Source organism: Narcine bancroftii, chromosome 2, assembly GCF_036971445.1.
Source record: "Narcine bancroftii isolate sNarBan1 chromosome 2, sNarBan1.hap1, whole genome shotgun sequence".
Taxonomy (NCBI): Eukaryota; Metazoa; Chordata; class Chondrichthyes; order Torpediniformes; family Narcinidae; genus Narcine; species Narcine bancroftii.
The window spans coordinates 184,142,938-184,169,240 of NC_091470.1; the positions used below are offsets into that span (position 1 = coordinate 184,142,938).

The window sequence follows — 26,303 nt, forward strand, 5'->3', positions numbered from 1 at the left end:
AAGAACATTACTGCACAGAACAGGCCAACCTATGTAAAAGGGTGCCACGGTTAGCACAACGCTATTATAACACCAGCAGCCATGGATCAAATTGGGTGGCATAGGGGACCTTGGGGGGAGTAGGAGAGCCGCAGCGGACCTCGGGGGGGGGGGGGGGGAGGCGCAGGGGACCTCGGGGGGGGGGAGGCGCAGGGGACCTCGGGGGGGGGGGAGGCGCAGGGGACCTCGGGGGGGGGGGGAGGCGCAGGGGACCTCGGTGGGGGGGGGAGGCGCAGGGGACCTCGGTGGGGGGGGGAGGCGCAGGGGACCTCGGTGGGGGGGGGAGGCGCAGGGGACCTCGGTGGGGGGGGGAGGCGCAGGGGACCTCGGTGGGGGGGGGAGGCGCAGGGGACCTCGGTGGGGGGGGGAGGCGCAGGGGACCTCGGTGGGGGGGGGAGGCGCAGGGGACCTCGGGGGGTGGGGGGGAGCCGCGGGGGACGCCGGGTGGGAGAAGGAGTCGCCAGGGCGGAGGGGGAGACCCGCAAGGAGGTGGGTGGGGGGGGGAAGTGACCTCCAGGGAGGGGAGCTGCATAAAGAACTATGGACCCTGACCCTCACCCGTCTTTGCCTGCTTGGAGCCTCCAAACATCCTGAGCCGTGCCCGGGGCTCCCGCTCGGACCCTCCCTGCTCCTCTTCCTGCTCCTCGCAATTCCAGACAAGTTGCTGCGTGTCGTCCATGACCTCTGGCCGCCAACGTTACCTCTCAAAATCTTCCCTCTGCTCCCTCCATCTTCCGTTCCCGCAGACTATTGGCGCTCGCGATTGGCCATAGGGCACGTCCATCTGGCAGCCGCGCTCCGTTTCGATTGGCTCTACTACCCCCCCCCCCCCACCTCATCCAGCCTTCTCATTAGGCCTCCAGAGAGCATGCGCACGTTCGCCGCCTCCGAGTCAATCCCCATTAGCGATTGGGCCAGGAACCTGCCCATCAAAACGCAGCACAGGTCCCGCAAGTGGTTGTGAACGGTGCTTCCAGGTCAAGTGTAATGAGTGCTGCGATTGGTCAATTTTAAACAGCCAGGTATTTAACCTTATTTTTTTTTCTGTTATTTGGCGGAACATCCATCGTCTCGTTCCTTCGATGCTTTTCACCTTGTTCTAGTGCGGCTTTTTAATCCTCGGTTGCCGTTCCCTCTTGATCTGACAACCAACGGTCAGCGGCGCGCATCGCACTCTGTCGCCACAGATCACGTGACGGTTGGATCACGTGATCCTCCCGGAAGAGACTTACGGTGGAGGCTTCAGCTTCGACCCTTGCTTCCCAGCCACAGTTTCACGGGCGGCTGCCCGCAGGGAAGTCGCCGAGTCCAAGGCTGCAGAATAATAATTTGGCATGGACCCGAAGACGATGACGATGCACAAAACTCAGCAGGGTCTGTAGGAAGCAAAAGGATAGCACCAAGGGGGTTTTGTTTTGGCCTGAGCTCTTCGTCAAGTCGTGAGCGAAAAGCAGACAGGCGCCCGATTAAAAAGGTGGGCTAGAGAAGAGGCAGATATCCCTCCACTATCAGGCACAACAAACTCAGTCGGAGGATCATTTATGGACTTTACTGATTTTATTCTTCTCTGCATTGCAGTTTGTTTGCATGTGTACATTGAGTCGGATTTTTTTGCACTTCCAATAAGTGTAAATTGTGCCTCACAAATAAAAGATAGATTGAGATGGAGGTCCACAGACTGGGAGATTTTTTTCCCCTAGGCTCTATCCGCCACGTTAGCGTGAATCTCCCCGTGGCCGCCCATTTTAATTCACTCCCTGATGTGCCAGACCAAGACCACCCGCAAACAACACCTCATCTTCCGTCTGGGCACCCCCCCCCCCCAACCTGATGGCATCAACACCGACTTCTCCGGTCTCTGTTAAACATTCCTCCCCCCACTTCCCCAGTTGTCTTTCCCGCAGCTTTGTCTTTCGCTTTTCTCTGTATCCAAACACAGAGCCAAAATCAATTCACAGGTGGATGTAAGTGGGAGGTCAGTTGAGAAAGAAGCTGAGAAGTGATGGAGGGGGGGGGAGAGAGAGAGGGGGAAGTTTTGTGAATGGAAGTGGAAGGGATCGAGAGATGAACTAGAGACGGAAAAGGAAAAGATCATCCTGTTCTAGTTATAATCATCCTTGAGTTTAGTCCTACGTGCAGGGAATTAGCTCAAATGGTGGAGTGCTCGCCTGGCACACGAGAAGTAGCGTGATCAGTTCCCGCATTCTCCCTTGTAGTGGGATGCACGGTTAGCACAACAGCACCAGCTACCCAGGTACAAATCCAGTGCAGTCTGTAAGGAATTTGTAAGTTCCCTCGTGTCTATGCAGGTTTCCTTCAGATGCTCTGGTTTCCAAAATGTTGCAGGTTACTTGGGGATAATTGGGCAGCACGGGCTGGAAGGACCTGTTACCATGCTGTATATCTAAGTTTTTTTACAATTTCATGTTTTATTACTGACAATAAATTGAATTGAATATAGGTCGGTAAAACATCGTGGACCAAAGGGCATGTACTCTTCTGTAACTTTACATTTTTAAAAAATTTAGATATACAGCACAGTAACAGGCCATTTTGACCCACAAGTCCGTGCCAACCAATGAATCTCCACCCCGGTACATTTTGAATGGTGGGAGGAAACCAGAGAAAACCTTCGCGCACATGCGGAGAACGTACAAATTCCTTAGACAGCGCAGGATTCGAACCCAGGTCCTGATCACTGGCACTGTAAAGGCGTGGCACCAACCGCTATGCCAGCCATTCAACCCACCAATATTCTAACTGAATTAGATAGTGGATCCTGTTCTTTTTACCCACCCAATCTTCGCGGCCTTTAGTTTTATTGAATTTTTTTTAATCTTAGCTTTGGCGGAGTTTTGGCAATATCTGTGGCGGACTTTCAAAGAAATGCCCAATCTTTACCTCGGGACTGTACATTTTACATTCCATCTGGGCCAACGTTCCTCAAACTTTCATCGTGGATAAGCATTTTAATTAGGAATTTTATGCACTCAGCCTGTTTTTCTAAAAGTGGGACTTTACCAATGGCACCAATGCCTGCTTGAAGATAACACACATCACATCCAACAATATTCAAGACAATATCCAAGTTAACTAGGGCAATAATTTTATTGCAACTAACATATAAATGATAGAGGATACAATTTTGAAACAAATTCAAAGAAATCGCTATTTAAAAAGGCTGACATGCATCATTTTACCAATTATCCATGATTTTAAAGTTTTTATCTGCTTTACAAAGAAAATATTTTGGCATGAACTATATACTAAATATTAATCATGAAAATTTGTTAGCCATTTGATTCACAGATTAATACTTGTTCCACAAATTAGCTTGTGTTAAATTACAAAGCCAGCAAAATGGTACAATTGGTCACAGCAGCCTTGGGTTCAGGCAAAAAAAAATCAAACCAGACTTCCTGTATCTGATTAACCCTCGGTAACCATTTTATTTTCCTGATCTAATTCTTATTCTCTGCTATCTGATTTCCCCCTTTTCTTGGGTTCCCTGAAGAACATTATTGATTATGTCTAGGATTTACTAACTTTATATAGTCTGCAAGAATGGAACCGTGAAAGTGGAAAAATGCCGGAGGAAAGCAAAGAAAAAGTCAGGAAAAAGGTAAACAATATTTTCCCCTGGTACAGAAAGATCTGATATTTTTCTTAAATGTAGACATATGGCACAGTTAGAGGCCCTTTTGACCCACGAGCTAGTCCCGACCAATTACACCTGATTGACCTACAAACCCGGGTATGTTTTGAACGGTGGGAGGAGACCAGAGTGCCCGGAGGAAACCCACGCAGGCAAGGGAAGGTGCAAACTCCTTGCAGACAGCGCGGGATTTGAATGTGAAGGCCAATGTTAACTGCTGCGCTGACCGTGGGGCCCTAATAAACCATGGAGAAAGCCAGCAGGTAAGTCTTGATAGGACTTTGCGAAGCAGCACAACTTGCTATTTTTAAACAGAGTAATTTCCATGTTTCAGAGAAAGATAAAAGGACCTTAAACAATTAATCTGCAGAATTTGTATTCTTCAGATTTACTAACCTTATGTATTCATTTTGGATGTGCATATCTTGGACATAAATAGGTATATTCAACTATGCACAAATGGGAAACTGGAAAAGATATAATTCTAAATGCAAGCAAGAGCACAAAAAACCGGTGGGGGGGGGGTTTCTCAGGTTAAATGAAGAGAGAAAAAAAAATATTTTTAATAAAAGTTCTGGTCCAGTGCCACATTTCATTCGATCTGTTGCAAATGAATGGAAAATCCTTCGGAACAATTTCGACTTAAAGATTTAATTTAGGCATACAGCCCTCGAGCCCGTGCCACCCAATTGACCAACATCCCTGGTACAATTCTGAAGAGTGGGAGGAAATCCATGCAGGCACGGGGAGAACGTACCAGCTCATTACAAACAGCGCCGGATTCAAACCCCGGACACTGGTGCTGTGATACCGTTGGACTAACAGCTCCACGCTAAACTTGGATCAGAATAATTTATTTCTAGTCAACAAGCTATGCCTCCACCAAAAATGCCCTCGTGTGGAAAGCAGGATGGGATCCTGTCATTTGGTATCTTGTCAGCATCCTCAAGTCACAAATGACAAGCATTTGGGATACAGATGCAACAAGCATCAGGTGTTGAGTCTTTATTAGTTTTGGCACAAGGACTTGGTACTCTTGTGATAGACAAGTGCAATTCAAAAATTAAACCTCTAATCAATCAGCAGACCTACAGTTAACAGTGTAAACACGTTTGATAAATAGATCAGAAATGTGAACTAAAGAGCAACGAATTATTTAATGTTTAGACAACATGCAGCACGGTAACAGGCCCATGAGACCACGCCGCCCAAATGACCCTTGAGGCCCTGTAAACATTATGAACAGTGGGAGGAAACCCACGCAGGCACGTAGAAGGCACAAACTTGTTACAGGCAGTGCCGTATTGAAACTCAGGTCACTGGTGCTGTGACAGGGTTGCGCCAACCATGCCCCTCGCGCGTTGCATGGTCAGGGCTAGGAGTTGGAAAATCTGCAAAATCCAAGTCGTTCAAATCGTTTTCCATCAATCATCAGTCGCAGATGAACATGCCGTGGATTGGATAGCTGCAGCACTCAGCAACAATAACTTATCAATGGCATTAGTACCGAGCGCGAGTCATGCTTTTTTCAATACTTAAAAAAGAAAGTTGGTTACTTATTGCCAACAGAAACTTGGAGGAGGGAGAAATCGATGGTGAAAACTGAACTGAAGAGCAGGGGGAAAAAAATGAAATTCCAGTTCTCAGAGGCTAAATGCTTGAACTGATTTTCATCGCCATTATAGAATTTCTGCAATGGAAAATATTCTCACAAGTCTACAACTATAAAACAAAAGAGAGACTACCACCTCTTTCAACAACTTTGCAGAATTTATTCTGACAAATTCAAGGTGAACTCAAATGATCTTGGTCAGAGATGCAATAACAGAAGGCTCCTTTTGTATTTAGTTTTTCTTTTTGGTTACTAATGTTCAACATAAACATGCAACTTGCCCCAATAATGGAGACATTCTAAAGAAAAACAAGAATCCTTTTAAGTTGCCACAAGAACAAATGTATAATCTGGGACTTTCTGGCATTCTGCAGAAGCATGGAGGGAGGGGGAGGGGTGACTTGCCCTGTGATAACATTGATCACTTTTTGACGCTGGGATTGAGTAAGGGGTGGAAATAATTCAAACAGAAATGCTTAAACCTCTGTCCTTAACTGGTTTTAAAGCCCATTTAACTGACTGGCTTTTTTTTTTAAATAAAAACTATTAACACAAATTTTGGTCAAAACAAAACAAAAGAAAAATGAGATGTCCGTTGAGTTCTCAAATAGCAGACACAAAGTAATATTTGAAAAACTAATGCAGACGATCCAACAGCCAGCCAGCGGCGGAGGTGCATGAGGCTCACTTCCAAGGGCCAGCGCATGGCTCGCTCAGCTAGGAGAAACGAGCGGTGCAGAAAATAATGACAGGCTTCCAGAGAATGGTTCAGTGGGTTTCAAGTAAGATGGGCGCTGGTTAGAATTCAGTTCCAAGGACACCTCTTTAGCCCTGTCCCCAATTAGGAAAAGCAAAGGTCGTCTAGAAATTTGGGCCAAAGGAAAATTCGGTTTCTGCACTTCCCCAAACACAGACCTCTACAATGGTTATTTTGTGCTTGGTTGGTGTAAAGTGTTAGACCAGGCCCCTATATATTTTCCTCAAGGGCGCTAATATTTAAAATACATGCAAGCTAAAGGGTAATTCTAATCATTATTCTAATGAACTACAGGTTCTGCAAAAGGTAAGTTCGTTTTCAGTGGGGAACCTTCAAAACAATACTCAAATCGCACCCTTTTGCATACACATAACTTCCACATCCAGCTCTCCTGCCTGCACCGCAATCTGTTTGGTGCCCACATGCACTTCATTTGAAGTAACTCTGCAAAGCCCCGACGATTTGCTTTGATTTTTCAGTTGTGATGTCACTTTTGTGAATTATATCACGGATAATGAGCATAATGGACCTCCCAAGTTCAATGTAGAACTTCTCAGGGTCTTTGTTTTTCTTCTGGATTTCGCCCCCGCAGTGTAGCCCCACGACACATCCCTCGGAGTTAAATATCGGGGAACCTGAGGCGCCGTGGTGGAAATCAGCTTTGAAGGGGACCATGTTGGGGTGCCTCACCCTGTTGAAAGCGTAGCTCGCCACCAAGACCATGTCGGGCAGGTAACTCTCGGCATCTTCTCGAGTGACAACGGCTCGCAGATTGTCCAGGTGCTGCGAGGCCTCGCCGGCTCCCTGCCGATCTCCGCACATGACGGAGCAGGGGCAGACTTTCTTTATTTCTCCATCGGGGTGGCCAGCAATGTAGAGGTTGCCGGTTTCTGGAGGGGGGATGCAGAGCTCCATAAGGCCAGGGACGCCCGGGGAGGTCTCCAACTCCAGCAGGGCGTAATCAAGTGCTTGGTCGTAAAGTTCCAGCCAGCCTGTCAGCTTCAGTGGGCGCCCTCTCTGGCCATCCTCCTCGTACGTAAAGTAGACCTGGGCAAAGTCCTGGATGATGGAGGGCCACCTCTCGGGCGCCACGCCCTCCGCCAGCATCTCCACGGCGTGGTAGCAGGTAAGAATGTAGCGGTCCTTGAGGAGGAAGCAGGTGCCACCCCCCTGTGCCGTGGGAGATCTCCAGATCAGGCAGCCCACGCTGGAAAAGCGCTCGGCGACACGGCGGATGGCATGTGCCGGAATGGGCGACTGTGCCTCCTGGTGAAGTCGGTTCAAGTACTGTCTCTCAGACATGCCGCCGAGCTCAGCGTTCCTGGAGATGGTCTGCTTGAACTTCAGCATGGCTGCCCGCCGCGCCTCCACATGCCACCTGGGCAATGGGTGACGCCCGGCGTCCGGCCCCCTCCCGTCTGCCTCCTTCTTGCCAACGTCCGCCTGCTTGCTGAACTTGGGCTTGGAGTTCTTGCTGGCCTCATCAAAGGGCTGCTTCTTCTTGGCGCTACTCATCTCCACCTGGAAGCTCCGGTCGTGCAGGCCGTCCACCACGTTGTTGAACTGGATTTTGCGAGGGGGATCGACTTTCTCCAGCAGCTTGTGGGTGTCGTCGTCCACCCGAGGGTCAAAGCGGCCATCTTTGGTCAGCGCCTGCCGGATTGTGTCGCCTTCGAAGCCCAGCACGCAGAGCTTGGTCTGCCCCTGAGCGATGCGGTCGGTCAGGACGATGCGCAGGGTGGTGTTGCCCGTTGTCCTGCCACTCGGCTCCACATAGAATAGGACGTGGCGCCGCTCAGGCCAGGAGTGGGGGAGAGCCGGGCGCTCTGGCGCATCCCGGCCCGGAGCCCGCAGGAAGAGAAGCCGGAAATGCGTGAGCTGCGGCAGGTAGCGGCAGAGGATGTCGAAGTTCACTAGCCCCTTCAGCGGGCCCTCTCCGTAGATGAGAACGGTGCTATCGCTCCTCACCTTCTCCTCAAAGTCGCACGAGGAATTCAGCGCAAAGAGCAAGGTGTCGTCTGGATCCCCAGTGAAGGCGTACTGGATATTATCCGGGTCACCACACACGCTGAATGTGAACTCCTTCTTCGGCAAATTCTGCACAACACAGATGCCCGAGTCAAACTGGTCGTCATTCTTTAGAATCTTCCCATTCTTTGGGACAAACTCCTCAGTGCACCTGCTTGACTGTAGTTTTCGCTTATCCCGTGGGAGAGCATCGCTCGCCATTTTACTCCTGGTGTTTTTGAGCTGGAACGAAAGCATTGTGTCAAGCATTCAAGCAGATTGCAATTTTCTTCTCATCCCCCTCCCTTCTCTGGTTCCATCTTCTTCCACCCACATTTCCCCCCCAACAGGAATCTTCCCCACCACCCCCCTCCCCCATCCCCAGTTCCTCTCAGTGCCACCCAATTGTATCTGGTCCCATTCATTCCTAACCTCTCATCGAATCCCACCCTCAGTCTCCACATATCTCCCCTCTCCACCCATTTATGGCCTCCACCTTTTGCCCTCTCGCCTCTTTCCCCATCTGATATCTGCTGATCAACTGCCTCTGTCCATCATAGAACATTCCAGCACAGGGCAGGCCCTTTGGCTCTTGAGGTTGTGCCAACCGTTAGAATCCTGCTCAGCAAGAGAAACCTTCCCTACCTCGCACCCACAACCCTCTATTTCTCATGCATCCATGTGCCTGTCCAAGTCTTTTAAATGTCCCTTGGGGGACGGGTGTCTGGGCCTGAAGTGCCGCTCACCCAGGGAAAGTGCGCACGTAATACATTGCCTCTCCTTTCTCGGTGCAGTGATCGCTGCATGGCCACTATATGGCTCACCAGGCAGGAGGAGACTGCAAATGGCCTTTCCTATGTTAGTGAGTCCATAGCAACACCTTCTTGTCGGTGTCCACCCCCACCTCCCCGTTTTCACTGAGGTTGCTGCAAGTGTCCAGCGGTATAACTGGACGGGTGGTCTGGCCTCATTCACCTCGGTTGGCAGCCAGCCTAAGAGAAGGACAACTCTGATTTCAAACCTGGGCAGATGGGGCTCATTAGCCTCGTCAGGCCAACCATCTAAGAAAAGACCTAACACCTGAGGACCTGGCTGTGTTGGGCCATGGCAGATAAATCCCGGGTGTAAAGAGTGGGGCCAGTACTGCAAACATTGAACTCCCCCTTAAAAAAAATCCATTGTGCAGGTTCAAAGGACGTGCCCATGTCTACGATCCTTCCTGTATCTTTGCTCACAAAGCCAAGCCATGATGAGGATTCTACCAGCCTCCATCGCTACCCTTGGCAAGGCACTCCAGGCACCCACTACTCTCTGTGTTTAAAAAAAACCTACCCCTGATGTCTCCCCAAAATTTTCCTCCCTTCACCTTGTGTCCTCTGGTGTTTGCTACTCTTGTCCCAGGCTATCTACCTGTTCTATGCCTCTCATAATCTAGTAGACCTCCAATACGTCAACTCTCATCCTTCTTCCTTCCAAAGAGAACAGCCCTGGCTCTGCTAACCTCGCCTCATAAGACACGTTCTCCAATCCAGTCAACATCCTGGTCACCATTCACCAATATTTGCAGACCTTAATCCGACCAGCCAAACACAAATATTTCATCAATGACCATTCACCTTTACTCCCAGAGTAACGTCTGCTTTGCAATCGTAGCCCAGATCAAATTAACCGCGTCCCCTCATGCAAACTGCAGATGCTATCAGAGGAGCAATGGAACAAGCGAAGAGCCATGGAACTAGACAAATGCACAAACTTGGCATCTTCCCACTTCCTGCAGCAGCAAACCCCTCACCCAAACTACTAACAAGGCATCCTCGAGTAGAGTTTCACTTCAATTATTTTCAGTGGAGATAACGAGTACTTTTTTTTTCCAAAAACTGACACCTATTACGCTCTACCAAAGAACTATCGAACATTACAGCACAAAAAACAGGTCCCTTTGGCCCTTCTAGTCTGTGCCGAACTATTATTCTGCCTGATCACACTGACCTGCACCCTCCCATCCATGTACCTGCCCAAATTTTTCTTATATGTTCAAAATGAGCCCGCGTTCACCACCTCAGCTGGCAGCTCGTTCCACGCTCCCTGTGTAAAGAAGTTCCCCTTGAATTTTTCCCATTTCATATCCTCTGATTTGTATTTCACCTACCTTCAGTGGACAAAACCTGCTTGTATTTACTCTGTCTATACCCTTCATAATTTTAAAATACCTCTATCAAACTCCCTTCAATCTTCTGTGTTCCAGGGAATAAAGTCCTAACCTGTTGGACCTTTCCATTGTAACTCAGTTCCTGAGGTCCTGGCAGCATCCTAGTAAATCTTCTCTGCGCTCTTTCTATCGTTCCTGTCGTTAGGTGACCAAAACTGCACACAATACTCCAAATGTGGCCTCACCAATGCCTTATACCAAATATGTACCTGAGAATACTGGTAATTTTCTTCAGTAAGTTGGCCTAAGCAATCGGAATCTGAAAAGAAAATGCAAGCAATTTAAACTAAAACAAAAGCCACAAGTAACTAGACAAACCGTCTTTGTGTGCTGGAAGAGAATCCTTTTATTTGGGTATTCCAGTTGAGTAATCTTCATTAGTTGAACTACAAGTTAATTGCGACTGTTCCAAAATCTGCTTTATAACTTTGTGCCGCAAGGAGATAGAATGATCAGCTATGATGTGGCCAAGAAGCTGAATCTTCAACGTCCGCTCCATAGACTCAGCACATGGTCAAGGCTGACATCAGAATGGCGTACTGAGAGGCACCAGTTTCCACAAGAGTGTTCAGTGTCTAGTGATTGTTTGGGCTACGGATGTAAAAAGCAGCATTGGAGAAAGGTATGAGCTGAACGCCACCTCCTCGCACAAACTCTCCTCCTTTTCAGGGCTTTCTGACTCCTGGCTATGGTACCATTCCAAGCGGATTGAGGTGGAGGTGTCAAACCCAAATTCCATGTGCATTTTTCCAGCCACCTGCTACAATTTCAGCCCCCACCACTCTTCAACGAGTCATTGCATTTCTATATATATATACTTCCCCCCCAACACCTCTTCCACGCATCTTTTATTCGACTTAAAGACTGAATCTCTCTTTCCCGTTGGACGAGGATTGCAGATCCAATATGACAAAGGCATTTTCCCCATTGCCCGACCTGCTGATTTTGATTTTGTCTTAACGGTACAGGTTTTGCATTTCCATAATTGCAGGAGATGGGAGAGTGCACCAGAGCTTCAGAATTCTAAAACTGGCACATAGCAGAAAGGAATGAAGATTTACCATTATTTTGCTTTTGGATTAAATCTGGCACTTCTCCCTAAATGTCACTCGTTACACGAGTAAAAACAAAACCAACGGCGGAATAATCCTCTGGACCATAATGAAAGTCCACATTTGTTCAAACAACAATCAGAAGAAAATGCTTGCTGTGATTCAGACTGGCTCAGGACTGAGTTGAAGAAGGGTCATTGCTCAAAACATGGGTCAGGCACAAGTCCATGAACAAAAAAAAAAAAATCGGAAAAGTTTAAATTTAGGGCCAATTCGGCTCTACGAGTCCATGCCGCCCCATTTGCACCCCATTAACCTACTCCCTGGAGTGTTTTTTACTTTTTTTGAAGAAAACTGGAGCCCCCGGGGAAAATGCCCGCAGGCGCAGGGAGAACGTACAAGCTTCTTACAGATACCGCATAGCCATTCTGACTATCATCGTTTCAATGGACAGAATGAATGCCAGATGAATCCCCCTTCCCAGCCTCAGTCCGTGGCACTGCAGGCTCAAGGCTCATCTAGGTACTGTGTAGTGTTACGTTTCCCTCTTCAACTTTGTTCAGGCAGCCAGTTCCACACATCTACCATTCAACGAGTGAATTATTTTTTACACTGACCCAGCCGATCTCAAGGGGTGTCATTCGGCGCGGTACGGTTGGCGCCACACCTTTACAGCTCCAGCGACCGGGGTTCGAATCCGTGCTGTCTGGAAAGAGTTTGTACATTCTCCCTACATCTGCATGGGTTTTCCCTGGATATTTTTTAAAAAAACATACCGGGGATGTGGGTTAATGGGGTGGCGCGGACTGGTGGGCTGAAATAGCCTGTTACCCTCCTCAAAATTTAAAATTTAAATTGAAAGAAGTTTGCAAATTCATGGGGTTAGCAGCACATACAAGGGGGGCCCACGGACTGAAATCCTTAATGGGGGGGTGCCAAGGAGAGAAGTACAGAAAAAAAACTAAATGACTGCTTTACAGGAGAGTGGGCCCATAAACCTTGAGCGGAGTCTTAAGCCAAAAAATGGTCAAGAATGACTACATTAACCCTGCTACAATTAACTTCAATTTTTGGGTTTTTTTTAAAGATGTGGTAACAAGCCCTTTCAGCCCACAGGCTCATGCCGTCCAATTATACCCAACTGACCTACACCCCTGTACGTTTTTGACGTTGGGAGGAATCCGGAGCGCCCCGAGGAAACCCACTTAGACACTGGTAGAATATACAAACTCCTTACAGAGAGCACTGGATTAGAACACAGTTCACGCTAAACGTTCTGCCTTCCTCTAGTTATACTGCTTTAGACATTGATGTCTCTACTAAGTTGATCCTTTGCCTTACTGTTTATTAAAAGAAAGCAAATCTCCTTTCTGAAAATGGAAAGTATAATTTCATTTCTGAAACATGCACACGGTTGTTAAAATGAATGAGAAGGATCTCATTGAAATTTAAAAGGTAGAGACAGACTAGCTTCCCTGGTTATTTTTTTTTGAGGGGGCAATCTAGAATCAGGGGTTACAGTGACAGAATATGGGGTGACACATTTGGGACTGAGAAGAAGAAAAATGTCCTCACTCAACTGTGGAATTTTCAACCAACTGCAGCTTCAAAGGCCAAGTAGTTAATATGTTAGTAGATATGGAGGGGGAGCAACTGTCAGAATACCGGATTGAGATAGAATGGAGAAGCAGACTCAAAATGCCCACTTCCACCCCATTTTCATGCAAACTACAGAACCTAAAACATTAATTCAGAGGGGTCTTTTTAATGGATTTCATAGCATAAAATGCAGATTTTACCTAAGAATATACGAACAAAAGAAATAGGAGCAGGAGTCGGCCATCCGGCCCGTCAACCCCACTCGGCTGCTCAATGAGATCATGGCTGATCTGATGATGGGCTCATCTCCACCAACCGGCCTTTTCCCCATATCCCTTAATTCTCCCACTATGTAAAAATCTATCCAACTTGCCTTATGGTCACGTAATACTACATTTAGAATGTAACATACATGAAATTCATTTAACTTTGCCCAACGTAAGGAAGACAGAGTCGCCACTTTTGTCCGGCACCCCTCGCAGAAATGAGGCCCCAGCGAGGAACAAACTTGTGACCCCTGGTTTACAAGACCAGTGTTCTTACCACTAAGCTATCAGAGCCTCCATATATGCCATTGTATAGGACAACTCTGCATAGGACGACCCCTGGAATTTCCAACTAAAATGTTGATCTTGAGTGACACGCTTTGAATAAGATGACCCCCCCCCCCACCCAAAACAAAATATGGCACTTACCGCTGAACAGTGAAGGCTGTTAAAAGCAAATCACAATATTTTAAAAACAAATCATCATTTAAAGGTTGAAAGTCTATTTGGATATTTTCAAATAAATCACTGTCGGCTGCTGTAATGGGCTGTTTAAGACCTCTACAGAGCCAACAGCAGGCGGACTGCGGGGTGGGGGGTGGGAGAGCGCTGAGACTTCGCAAGTAACTAAAACAGCATATACGGTATTTACCAAGGCCGCCCCCACCCCCCCTCCCCCCAAACTCCTTCAATGGGCAGAGAGTTCCATATATTCACCACTCTTTGGGAAAAAGTTCCTCCTCATCTCTGTCCTGAATCTACAACCCTGAAAGGTCATTCCTTACAGCAGCCATTCTCAAACTTTGGGCCCCCTTCCCTGTGAAGCAGGCAAGTTTTGGCTTCTTCTGTACTTCTACCAATTACATTTTAAAAAATTGTTACATGAGGAGAAAAGAAAACAAGGCTTTTACTTAAATGTGCTGTGACCTCCAGGGAGAACCTGTTGAGAATGCAGCACCGAGACTGGTGCACAATCTACTTATGTTTTTTTTAAAACACAGCAGCCGTGTTCTGGGAAATTATTCCCAAATTCCCAGAACGCAGTCTGTGTGTAAAAAAAAATATCCGAACGGAAATGAGTGACTCATCCCCGGTTCTAAATTTTACCTGAAGCACCCCAAGACAATATTGCGGGCTGCTTGCAGTTTAAGCTGACCTGCAAGCGGTCTCCAACAGTGGGCTAGTGAATAGGCCGACGTTGCATGTACAGTATACGTCACGGTTGATGTCGACCCACATCCAGCACAGGCCGTTCCAGTGTGAGCGGCCACTCTGGAAGGTAGGTGTCGACAGAAAGAAATCCAACAGTTATATGTAAAAAAACATAATGGGTGTCTGTGTCAACCACAGCTGCCAGGAGCTGTTGTTCAACACAATACCCAAGTTATTAATCCCTGGCAAAAATGCACCAAAATGCTGGAGGACCTCAGCCAGTCTTTTCAGCGTCCATAGGAGTCAAAGATATATCGCTGACGTTTCAGGCCTGAGCCCTTCTTCAAAGAATAACCAGAATGAGCAGGAATCCTCAGAATACAGAGTGCCGGCTGCGGGGGAGGAGTCCAGACCAAGAAAAGGTGTTAATTGGATATGATAATGGAGCAGGTGAGAATTTATGTCAGGGAAAAGGGAGAAAGAGGGAGCTGGGGGAAGGTGACAGAGGAAGAAGTGAAGGGGGGGGGGGATTTAAATGAAAACCAGAGAAGTCAATATTAACGCCACCCGGTTGCCTAGTCAGAAGATGAGGTGTTGTTTCCCCAGCTCTGTCTCTTCCCCCTTTTCCCTTTCTCCTTTCACACATCAATTCTCACCTTCTTTCCCCCCTCCCCACCCTATCCTATCCAATTAACACCTTTTGCTGGTCTGGACTCCTCCCCCATCCAGCACTGTCTACTCTCGAGATTTCCTGTTCTTTGCTCTTCTGCTAGGGCTCAGGCCCAAAACAGTGACAATATATCTTTAAACCCCTTTCATACTGGCAATCTGCCTAGGAAGCGGGTAAACTTACCCGGCGTGCTGCACCTCTGGACTCTTTCCCCCCCCGCTCCATGATTTCCCTGTAAATCGGCAACCCGGCATTTTAAAGTTGGGGGAGGGGTCCACCTCCAGAGGTGACAGTGCAAGAGCAAGTCGTGCTTTCGCACCACCAGAAGGCGATTAACAAGTTAACTCGGCCGGGCTCTGACGCTTGTCCCCACCAAGTGTCGGAGCCAGGTTGAATTTAACAGGAATTTAACTTGCCCCCCCCCCCCCCCCCCTGCCAGATTGGGATGTTTCACACTGCACGATAACCAGGAATGATGGGCCCGCTAAATTAGCTGGTTGACCCACACGGAACCGGTGGTGCGAAAGGGGCTTGTCTCCTATGGATGTTGAAAACCAGCTGAACTCCTCTAGCACTCCAATCACAGCGTATGCAGGCATTCATGTTTCAATTAATTCCCAGTCTCCCAGTTCCCAATACCTAAAAAGACAGGCTGTCAGTTCATTTCATACCTTGCTTTATACCACTCTGTGGAGATATCCCATCATTTCTGGGGCCACTTGCATCTTGAGGCTGTACAAAACAAGAGTTCAGTTTACTGCCTGAATTGCTCAACTGAACTCTTATTAAACCACCAGCGCATATCCCAGCTCCCAGTCTTCATGAAGATCACCTCCTTAATGCACACCCATATGATACTAATTGATCAACAATCTTACTTCTGTTAAGACAGGAAAAGGTTTGAACTTCACTACACCAGATCTGGTCTTGGAACACCTCAAAAGTCAACCTACAAAACACTTCATAAAAAACACGAGTTGAAAAGCAAACAAAAAAAAGGCAGTTGCTGTAAATCAGTAAAACCTGTTATCTGGAATTCATGCAACAATCGCGCAAAATAAATAGGTTTTTTAAAAATGTGGAGGTTTAAAATTGGCGCGCCTCGCCTTTAGTGCGCCAGTCACGCATCATGCAATCTCAAGCAACTGGAAAATTCTCCGGCATCTACCAATCCCCACAGGTGCCGGATACCAGGGGTTTCATTGGATCAGCAGTTCTGGTAGCAGCATTCAATGAGAGAAACAATTAAAAGTTTCAAATCAAACTTCCTTCAGGTGAAAGGTTCTGATGAAAATCATCCATTCAAAGTGGAAGCGTAGAACACTACAGCACAGAAACGGTCAGCAACCCATCTAGTCTGTGCCAAACCATTAATCTGCCTTGTCTCACCCTGATCCAAGGCCTCCATACCCCTCCCATCCACGTACTATCCACTCTCACCACACTCTGTGGGAAGAAGTCCCCCCCCCCCATGTTCCCTTTAAGCATCTCACCTTTCACCCTTAACCCATGACCTCCAGTTCTTGTCTCGTCCAACCTCAGTGGGGAAAATGCCTGGTTGCATTTTATTCTAGCTATACACCTCATAATTTTGTACTCCTCCGACCAATCTCCCCTCAATCTTCCACCCCCCCCCGTGGAATTAAGTCCTAACTTCCCTAGATCTTCATTCCTCAAGTCCCAGTAACTTGTAAGTATCCACAGTTGTGGATCGCTGAAAAGTGCGGAGCTGTCGATGCACAGGACTGCAGGGGGTTGTGAACTCGGCCTACAACATCACAGGCACCAGTCTCCACTCCACTGAGGGCATCCACAAGAGGCGGGGTCTTAAGAAAGCTGTCTCTATCCTGAAGGACCCCCACCACCCAGGCCATGCCCTCTTCACTCTGCTACCACGGGGAAGGAAGTCCAGGAGCCTGAAGAGAAGCGCCCAGCGGCACAAGGATGGCTTCTTCCCCTCCACCATCAGATCCCTGAATGGTCTTTTTATTCCACTATTTTCATTTATTTGGTAAGGTGGTTGATATAAATGCTTGCAATGTCCTGCTGCGGCAAAGCAATGAATTTTGTGACTATATTCTGATATGTTGCCACCACTTCTCTTTTCCCTGACCTGTGGAATATTTTTAGTGTTTTGCCTCAGTTCAAGAAATTAGCAACTGTGAACATTTTATGGGCAAGACCTTTTTGATCCGTTTAATTCAGGGAAGCTGAACTGTTAAGTGTGGGCGCAATTTAGACACGAAAAAAACTTGGACAGGTACATGAATGCGAGGGACAATGGTCCGGGTGCAGGTCAGTGGGACCAGGCAGAATAATAGTTTGGCACGGCCTAGAAGGGCCTGTAGTGTGCTGTGGTTCTAATTGCTTCAGTGTACGGGGAAAGAGATTAGAGGAAGGGCACTGAGAATCATAAACTGCAATGGAGAGTATCTCAGCTGACCCAGTGAGAGGTGCAACAGAATATTCATAATGAAAAGCAAGATTAGTTACCGTCGGTGTCCTGCTGCCTTCATCGCTCGAGGAACTCATGCTGCAGTTTGTGGCACTCAGCACTGACAGGGCGGTGGGGGTTGATGGAGAGAAGGAGGAGAATTACATTAGAGCAGTCATCAAAGGTTGGGAATAGCTTGAAAAGAGTCCACCCTGCCAGCAGGATCCCTCGTTCACATCCTAGTGTAAGAATTCCAGCTCAACATGAGGCATCAGGACTTCTAAAAGAACGTTTGAATGTAACTGCTTTGGAAGGGGCTTAGAGGGGAAATGTATGGCGTGGAGCCGCCATTCTCAAGTCTATTCTTGGCTACAGCCCCTTTAGGTCTCTGCTCCAAGTTTACACCCCCTCCCCCCCCCCCCTGTGAAGCAGTCATCTGTACTCTCTCTGACCGACTACGTAAAAAACAAAAAAAAATTCTATTTCAGCGCGTGACCCCTCTTGAATGTGCTGTGGCCTGAGTTGAGAATGGCTGGTAATTACAGTAGGAACTCAAAAGGGGAAGAATCACCATCCAACCTAGATCAAGTGATCAGTCACTGCAAGATGGTATTGCAGCCACCGTATTCATTAATGGGCTACAGCTTGGACATTTGTGCAACTATCAGAATTCACTAACCGCACCCCCCCACTCACTTCACAGAACAGCAAGGACAAGATGATGCCCTATAGCAGTGGTTTTCAACCTTTTTCTTTTCACTCACTGTGCCATAGATGCTCTGAGATTAGTAAGGGATTACTTAAGGTGGAATGTGACTGGAAAGAAAAAGGTTGAAAACCACTGTTTTAATCGTCCCTCATTAGGTTTCTTCAGGTGCATGATCTGCCAAGAACACGCCTGCAGAAGCGGATTCTGACCTGTGGAATGGTCATTCAGATGGCAGTGCTGGTCATCTGAAAGGGACAGCTTCACGGGAGGCGCCACGGAGCGCACTCCGGCTCCTGTCCCTTCGGGCTGTCAGGGTTGGGATAGCTGGCTGTCAGCGCAGGGACATCCCACGCAGGGCGTACCCACACTGATCCCACTGCCCCACTCTCTCCCCACAGCCATATAGCGCTGACAGCCCGCGCCGGATGCTCCTGCCCTGACGTCCCACACTGGGGGGCAGGGGCAGCTGGGAGGGGGGTTGTCAGGTGCTTGCCAGCTGATTGTCATCCCCTTAGCAGCCGCTTTCAGGTGGCTGCATTCAGGTGCCGGGGGAACCTCAGTGCTCTGGCAAATATCCCTCCCGGAGGAGGGTTACAAAGTTCGCCTCGTATGCACTTCCTGCGCTTTCAAGAGGCCTCCCAACAGTCACATATGGACATAATATGAGGCTTTACATCAGGGGATTTTGGCCACCTGCAAGTGCCCATGCACGGTTTCAGAACTCCAAAGGAATGGGCCAACGACAATTTTTCTCCAGCAAAATATTTTTGTAACAATTGGGTCTAGAGCAGTGGTCTCAACCTTTTTTCCCCCCACTCACATATCTCCTTCAGGAATCTCTTACTGATCTACAGCACCGATGGTATAGGGATGACTTAAAGTGGAAAGAAAAAGTTTTAAAACCACTACCCTGGAGCAATATATCTTGATGAAATACAGCAACCTACTCAGCACATGAACAATCTGGTGAGGACTAATTTAAACTTCTGTCGTGAAGTTAAAGTTAAATTTTATGGGCTGAAATTTTTTTTTAAACTACAGATGCTGGAAATACGTCAATAAACCCTCCCCACCGTCGAGAGCATCGACAGGGAACGCTGCCGTCGGAGGGCAGCAGCAACCATCAAGGACCTTCACCACCCAGCGCACGGTGTTCTCACTGCTGTCAGGAAAGAGGAGTAGGGGCCACAAGACTCACACCATCAGACTCCTCAACAACCAACTCAATCAGGACTCTTACTTTGCACTTTATTGATTTTTTTTCCCTTCTGTATTACACAGTTTGTTTACAGTTCTTTATTTGTACATTAAGTACAGCTTTCATTCGCACTACCAATAAGTGGTAATTCTCCTTCACCTGCAGTGAAAGTATTTCTGGGTTGTATGTGATTTCATGTATGTATTCTGGCAATAAATCTGAAATCAAAAAACAAGAAATATCGAGAGTTCTCTACCGGATAGGATTCTATAGGGCTTCCTCTCCCTGAACAGGGCTGACAGAATACAATGTTAATGGGAGCAGCGTGGACGAGCTGGGATCTGGTGTCTGTGTCCTTACGACACTCAAACCTGCTGTCCAGGTTGATTATGCTGGTGAGAAGGCATATGGTGTGTTGGTATTCATTAACTGTGGGATCAAGTTTAAGAGCCGTGAGGTAATGATGCAGTTATACAGGTCCTGTAGTTTGACTGCACTTGGAAGATTGAGTCAAAACCTGGTCACCTCACCAATGGAAGGGCGTGGATATTAAAGGGAGTTTGCATTTACCAGAAGGCTGTCTGGATTGGAGAGCATACCTTACGAGGATAGAACCACAGAATAAATACAACACAGAAACATGCCACCTCAGCCCCACTCATCTGTGCCAAACCATTTTTTTTCCCTAGTCTCACTGACCTGCACCCAGCCCATAGCCCTCCATTCCTTTCCAATCCATGTACCTGTCCAAATTCTTCTTAAATATTAAAATTGAGCCCACATTTACCTCTTCAGCTGGAAGCTCATTCTATACTCCTACCGCTCTCTGTGTGAAGAAATTCCCCCTAAATTTTCCCCTTTCACCCTCAACCCATATCCTCTGGTTTGTATCTCACCCACCCTAAGTGGAAAAAGCCTATCAACATTTACTCTGTCGATCCCCCTCATAATTTTGTATACCTCTATCAAGTCTCCCCTTATTCTTCTACGCTCCAGGGAATAAAGTCCTAACCTGTTTATCTTTTTCCTGTAACTCAATTCCTGCAGTCTGGGCAACATCCTCTTCCATCTTATTGATACCTTCCCTGGAGTAGGTTGATTGAACTCAGTCGTTTCTCCTTGGAGTGACGGAAGATGTGGGGCAATCTGACAAAGGTACGCAAGATGATGAGAGGCAGTGATCGTGTGGCCGGCCAGAGGCTTTCTCCCAGGGCTGAAATTGCCAACATGTGGGGGCATAGTTTTAAGATGCCTGGGATAATGTAGAAGGGGGGGTAGAAGAGGTACGTTTTTCAAGCAGAAAGTAGTGAGTGCATGGAATACACTACCAGCCACGAAGGTGGAGGCAGGTACAGTAGGATCTTTGAAGAGACTATCAGATATTTACATAGAGAAAAATAGAAGGTTATGCACTAGGGGAATTCTACGCAGTTGTTCGAGTAGATTAGGTCAGCACAACACTATATGGCAACGGTCCTGTACTGCACTGTAGATTTCCATGTTGTATAACTACTTGACTCTCCTGCGACGAGACATGGCTTTGGTAATGTGAGGCCATTGGCTTTTATGATGAAGGTTTCATAGCTGGACAGACCCAAGTCCTTACCCAACCCTAGTATTGGTTGCAGTAACATCAGGTGCTTTGCATTGCAAACAAACCCACAATATTCCGAGTGCAGAGATGAAGAAAAGGATCACATTATAGGTTGAACTGATTTCATTCACACTGACACACCTCTACCTCTCATTTACTCAAAATACAACTGTCTTGTCAACCTTCACCCAAAAATCAGAGCAAATTTCGGCAATAACACTGTAAACATTCAGTAGGCCCGATACCATGCACAGAGGGAGATTATTTTTTTTAATTACATTTAAAAATACAGCTTGGTAACAGCCCCTTTTGGCCTACAAGCCTGTGCCACCCAATTAACCTATGATCCCCCCCTCCCCCATGAACGGTGGGAGGAAGCCCACGTAGACATGGGGAGAACATACAAACTCCATACAGACGGCACCAGATTATAACCTCGGTCGCTGGCGCTGTAAGTGTGGCGCTAACCATGCTGCAATTAATGCTTCTGGTGAACAGAAGCCTTCCATCAGAACAATTCAAATTTCTAGCATTTGCACTGTGTAACCTTTTTTTTTAATTTGGAGATTCAGCATGGAAATAGGCCCTTCTGGCCCACAAGCCCGAATACACCTACGTGACCAATTAACCTACTAACCCCACACGGATTTGGAGGGTGGGAAAAAACTGGAGCATCCGGAGGAAACCCACGCAAACATGGGAAGAACATACAAATTCCTCACAGGCAACGCCCGATTCGAACCCCCGATTTTGCCAACCACCATACTAACTATGCTGTCCTAGAGAAACCGTTGGCCTCCATTGGTAGCCTAGAATTCCGGTCTTCAGAATGCATTTTGACCAATGATTTATGGTCCAATTTAAGTAGATTTTTTAAAGGGGTGTAAATTGGGCAGCACAGACTGGTGGGCCAAAATAGCCTGTTACTGTGCTGTAGGTCTAAATTTTAAAGATTTAAAGAGGAAAACCTGTGGGCCAAAGACACTAGGGAGGTTGGGGGGTGGGAGAAGGGGAGGGCTTGTTCAGTGAGCCAGCATGTTGTGTATTTCGATTTTCAGAACGCCTTTGACAAGGCGCTGCATATGAAGCTACTTAACAAGCTAAGAGCCCAAGGTATAATGTGAAGCATGCTAGTGAGGCAGAGTGGCAGGAAGCAGAGAGTCGGAATACAGGGATCATATTCTCAATGGTTGCCAGTAGCTCATGGTGTTCATCTTATATATTAATGATTTAGATCGATGGTTTTTAGCCATAAGTCTTCCCTTGAGGTGGTATGTGAGTGGAAAGAAAACGTTTGAAAACTGTTTAAATCATAACCAATGGACTTATTATGTGCAGTTTCAGAGCTCCAAAGGAAATGGGCCAATGACAATCTTTCTCAAGCAAAATATTTCAGTAACCATTGGGTTCTCAATCTTTACTTTCCCCCACTCAAGTAATCCCTTACCAATCACAGAGCATCTTTGGCATAGCGATTTCTTAAGGTGGGATGTGAGTGGGGCAAAAAAAAAGTTTGAAAACAACTGATTTAGATTTATGGTGGCCAAGATGATATGAAGGTAGGTGGAACAGAAGGTAGTTTTTGAGGGAACTGGGAGGCTGCAAAGTATTAGGAGAAAGCAGAGAAGTGGCAAATCAAGGACAATGTCAGAAAGTATACAGTCATGCAGTTTGGTAGAATAAATAAGCAGACTACTTTCAATAGGATATGAATAAGGGAGAGAAGGTGCAGAGAAGATTTACTAAAATGTTTCCTGGATTGCAGTATCTAGAATACGGAGAAAGATTGAGTGGACTGGGTCTTTATTTGTTGGAGCATAGAAAGTTGAAAGGGGATTTGAAGGAGGTATTTAAAATTATGAGGAGGATAGAGAGTAGATGTGAATAGGCTCTCCCCCTTGAGGGTAGGGGAGATTGGAACGAGGGGTCATAAGTTAAAGCTTAGGGGGCAAAAGCTTAGGGGGCAAAACTTTAGAACATTAAGAGGAAGCTTCTTCACTCAGAGAGTGGTGGCTGAGTGGAATGACCTTCCAGAAGAGGTAGTTGAAGCAGGGTCATTTCTGACACTTAAGAGGAGATTGGATGAGTATATGGACGTGAGGGGTTTGGAGGGTTATAGGCAGGGAGCAGGTAGGTGGAACTAGTGGAGTTTCACGTAAATCGGTGTGGACCAGAAGGGCCAACGTGGCCTGTTTCCGTACTGTAATTATTATATGGTTATAAAACAAGAGGTAAAATGGAAAATACCCAGACGTAAAGGGAATCCTCGTGCAGGACAGCCTGAAGGTAAACTTGCAGGTTGAGTCAGTGGTGAAGCCAAAAGCAATGCTGCCATTCATTTCAAAAGGTGTAGACTATCAGAGCTGAGATGTGATGCTGAGGCTTCATAAGGTAATGGTCATTTACTTGATCATTTTTTGGACTCCTCAATTAAGAAAGGATGTGCTGACCTAAGAAAGCGTTCAGAGGAGGTTCACAAGGATTATTCCAGGAATGAAAGGGTTATTATATTAGAAACTTTTGATGGCTTTTGACCTGTTCTCGTTGGAATTTAGAACGAAGGGGTATGTCATCGAAGGGCAGCACATTTAGGACAATGCTGTTACAGCCTAGGTTCGAATCTGGCACTGTCTGCAAAGAGTTTGTACGTTCTCCCCATGTCTGCATGGGTTTCCTCCCACCCTTAAAACATACAGGGATCGTCAGTCAATTGGGCAGTGCGGTCTCATGGGCTGAACAGACCTGCTACCATGCTGAATGTCCAAATTTACATTTGAAATGTTTTGAGAGCACGGGCAAAGTAGCTTTGAAAAGGTTGCTTCCCCACAGTGGGAGGGTCTAGGGCAAGGGGGCACAACTTCAGGATTGAAGGGCGTACACTGAGAGGCACGGTTAGTGCAACGCCGTTCAGCATGAGTGATCGCGACCGGGGTTCGAATCCCGCGCTGTCTGTAAGGGGTTCGTACGTTCTCCCCGTGTCTGCAGGGGCTTTCCCCAGGGGGTCCAGTTTCCACCCACCATTCGAAATGTAAAGAGGGTGTAGGTTAATTGGGTATAAATTGGGCAGCACAGACTCAGGGGCCGAAATAGCCTGTTATCATGCTGTCTGTCTGAAAAAAAAATTCTGAAGAATATTTTGGCCAGAGGGTGGCAAATCTGTGTAATTTGTTCCCACAGGCATGGTGCAGGCCAAGTCATTGAGTGCACATAAGGGAGATTGATAGATTCTTGAGTAGAAAGGGCATCAAAGATAATGGGGAGAAGGCCGGGCAGTGGGGCTGAACGGGACAGTGGATCAGCTAATGATTCAATGGTGGGGCACACTCAAAGGGCTGAACAGCCTATTTCTGCCTCTACGTCTTATGAAAGGTTAATGGACTAGAATTCCATGCAGGAGCACAAATTAGAGAATATGAAGAATCACAACTCCTTGCGTGATGGTTTTGCAGTGAATGCTGAAAAGGTCTTCATGCTCAAATGGTCGTGCAAATCATGCTGTAAATCTAAATTCACTCACACCAGAGAAATTCACATGCCTCATGGCTGTAGTGGCTGAGTGATCACAGCACCAGACAGCTAAGACATTGCATTGTGTAGTTTTCAGGATTTCCCTGCCACTGCACAAGTTACCCCCAGCTTCTGCAAATTTCCCACCAACCTCAAAACATTAGTTCTGGCAGGCAGGCTGAACATCCCTCTTGTGGTAGGGTGGTCGAAGATTTGGAGGAAACCTTGAGGTCATGGCTAATTTACCTAGACCTCACATCCTGTGCCGGGTTCCCAAAGCTTTCACACAAAGAATGTTTATCTGGGAGACACTCAAAGGGTCAGACAGCATGGATATGTAGAAATAACCTGTAAGAATGCCTTCAGCAATTCTATTCAGCAAAATTCCAGTATCTGTAGCTTTTGTGCCTCCCCATAGTTCACAATTTACCTCAGAGAACAAAGAAAAATCTTTTTCTACCCCCAATGATTTAATCTTCACAATCCTGTAGGGGTGAGATTTACTACACCTGCAAAAATAATCCCCTACACACCTCAATTGCAAATGATTATATGGTTGCACCATTCCAGAACCTCAACATTAATAAACATTACCCCAGTGCCTGTAAGTAGCAACAGATCCGTGTACACAGAGCTCCCAACCCCGGAGAGAGGGGTAGAGCCGTTTCCCGACCCCGGAGAAAGGGGCAGACCCGCTCCCCGACCCGGAGAGAAGGGCAGACCCACTCCCTGACCCCGGAGAGAAGGGCAGACCCACTCCCTGACCCCGGAGAGAAGGGCAGACTCACTCCCTGACCCCGGAGAGAAGGGCAGACCCACTCCCTGACCCCGGAGAGAAGGGCAGACCCACTCCCTGACCCCGGAGAGAAGGGCAGACCCACTCCCTGACCCCGAAGAGAGGGGCAGAGCACAGAGAGAGGGGGAGACCCGCTCCCCGACCCGGAGAGAGGAGCAGACCCGCTCCTTGACCCCGGAGAGAAGGGCAGACCTACTCCCTGACCCCAAAGAGAGGGGCAGACCTACTCCCTGACCCCAAAGAGAGGGGCAGACCTACTCCCTGACCCCAAAGAGAGGGGCAGACCTACTCCCTGTCCCCAAAGAGAGGGGCAGACCCGCTCCGCAGGCCTACAGTTCCTTCGATCTCACTCACCTCCGACGCCAACCGAGCGAGTGTGCCGGAAGTGACGTCAGCGCGGGCGCAGGTCGACTCGGATTGGCTGACGGTGTTTCCCGCCTCCATTTTCCCCTCCCTCCCCGACTCCAACATGGTGGGCCCAGGCTTCCATGTGATGGAGGGCAGCACTGGCTGAAGGTAACCCCGCCCACCCAAGGGAACTTGCACCCCGATACCCTGGATTCCAGCAGGACAGCAGCTAGGAATCCTGTGCCCAGCCACTCACCTGGCACTTCAAAAAACTTTTCATCCATGAGGACCGCCATCGAAGACTTGGCACTATCGCCGAGGACCTTTCTGGAGCCAGGGGAGCAAGGCTAATCTTTTAGGTGCTGGATGTCACCAAAAAACAGGGACAAGGAGGTGCTGGAGCCGAAGATGCCCCCTGAGGTGCCCGGAGCTTCCCCCTGGACCCAACACATTAATGCCCTCAGCCTGAACAGTGCATCCATCAGGGCGCTCTTAATCAACCACAGTTGGGTATTCAACGCCATCGTCCCTTCCTTGAGGCAAGCAGCATCTCCTCACTTGTCAGGAAGGCACCACAGCACTTCTTAAGAAGCCTGAAGCAGTCAAGGCCACCGGCCGCCATCATTGTCAGCATTCTCAGGGAGCTCTATCGACTACGTCCTGACCGGCTCCAGCACAATAAACTGGATCGGAAGATCT

The 26,303-nt window shown here is 47.6% G+C and overlaps 2 protein-coding genes and 1 long non-coding RNA gene across 12 annotated transcripts in view; 1 reads left to right on the forward strand and 2 right to left on the reverse strand.

Annotated features, from left to right (window-relative positions):
* The window catches only part of mdc1 (mediator of DNA damage checkpoint 1), a 74,198-nt gene extending 72,985 nt beyond the window's left edge, over nucleotides 1-1,213 (reverse strand). For 4 of the 8 annotated variants that reach the window (XR_011351914.1, XR_011351915.1, XM_069919524.1 and 1 more), the window contains exon 1: nucleotides 598-1,213. Coding sequence is in view for 5 of the 8 variants with exons in the window: in XM_069919524.1 (XP_069775625.1) it covers nucleotides 598-718 (121 nt within the window). In the remaining 3 variants the exon portion in view is untranslated. The remainder of the gene's footprint in view (nucleotides 1-597) is intronic. The other 4 variants (XR_011351913.1, XM_069919522.1, XM_069919526.1 and 1 more) reach the window with 1 other exon arrangement.
* On the forward strand, nucleotides 908-19,565 carry LOC138754751 (uncharacterized). The gene is made up of 3 exons (XR_011351917.1): nucleotides 908-1,061; nucleotides 18,995-19,127; nucleotides 19,203-19,565. It is a non-coding gene; the product is annotated as an uncharacterized lncRNA (long non-coding RNA).
* LOC138754750 (serine protease FAM111A-like) lies at nucleotides 5,446-25,639 on the reverse strand. Of its 3 annotated transcripts, XM_069919532.1 has the most exons (5): nucleotides 25,611-25,639; nucleotides 17,512-17,573; nucleotides 15,690-15,750; nucleotides 10,489-10,538; nucleotides 5,446-8,313 (listed from the first exon to the last, which is right to left on the reverse strand). In XM_069919532.1, the coding sequence occupies exons 2-5, from the start codon at nucleotides 17,548-17,550 to the stop codon at nucleotides 6,493-6,495; spliced, it is 1,971 nt and encodes a 656-aa protein (XP_069775633.1). In that variant the 5' UTR covers nucleotides 17,551-17,573; nucleotides 25,611-25,639; the 3' UTR covers nucleotides 5,446-6,492. The 3 variants fall into 3 exon arrangements, with proteins under 3 accessions (XP_069775633.1, XP_069775636.1, XP_069775634.1); XM_069919535.1 differs by lacking the exons at nucleotides 17,512-17,573; nucleotides 25,611-25,639 and adding an exon at nucleotides 13,626-13,641; XM_069919533.1 differs by lacking the exons at nucleotides 10,489-10,538; nucleotides 15,690-15,750; nucleotides 17,512-17,573; nucleotides 25,611-25,639 and adding an exon at nucleotides 10,332-10,467.
* Between the last annotated feature and the right edge of the window lie 664 nt (nucleotides 25,640-26,303).

What these genes read in the sequence shown, in the direction of transcription:
- LOC138754750 (XM_069919532.1), bottom strand. Translation starts at nt 17,550, where the DNA reads ATGAGTTCCTCGAGCGATGAAGGCAGCAGGACACCGACG. An exon ending in ACAGAGTGGTATAAAGCAAG is followed by an intron (nt 10,539 to 15,689) that starts GTATGAAATGAA and finishes TTTTCTTTTCAG; the next exon opens with ATTCCGATTGCTTAGGCCAA. An exon ending in AAAATTACCAGTATTCTCAG is followed by an intron (nt 8,314 to 10,488) that starts GTACATATTTGG and finishes CTTTCGTTCCAG; the next exon opens with CTCAAAAACACCAGGAGTAA.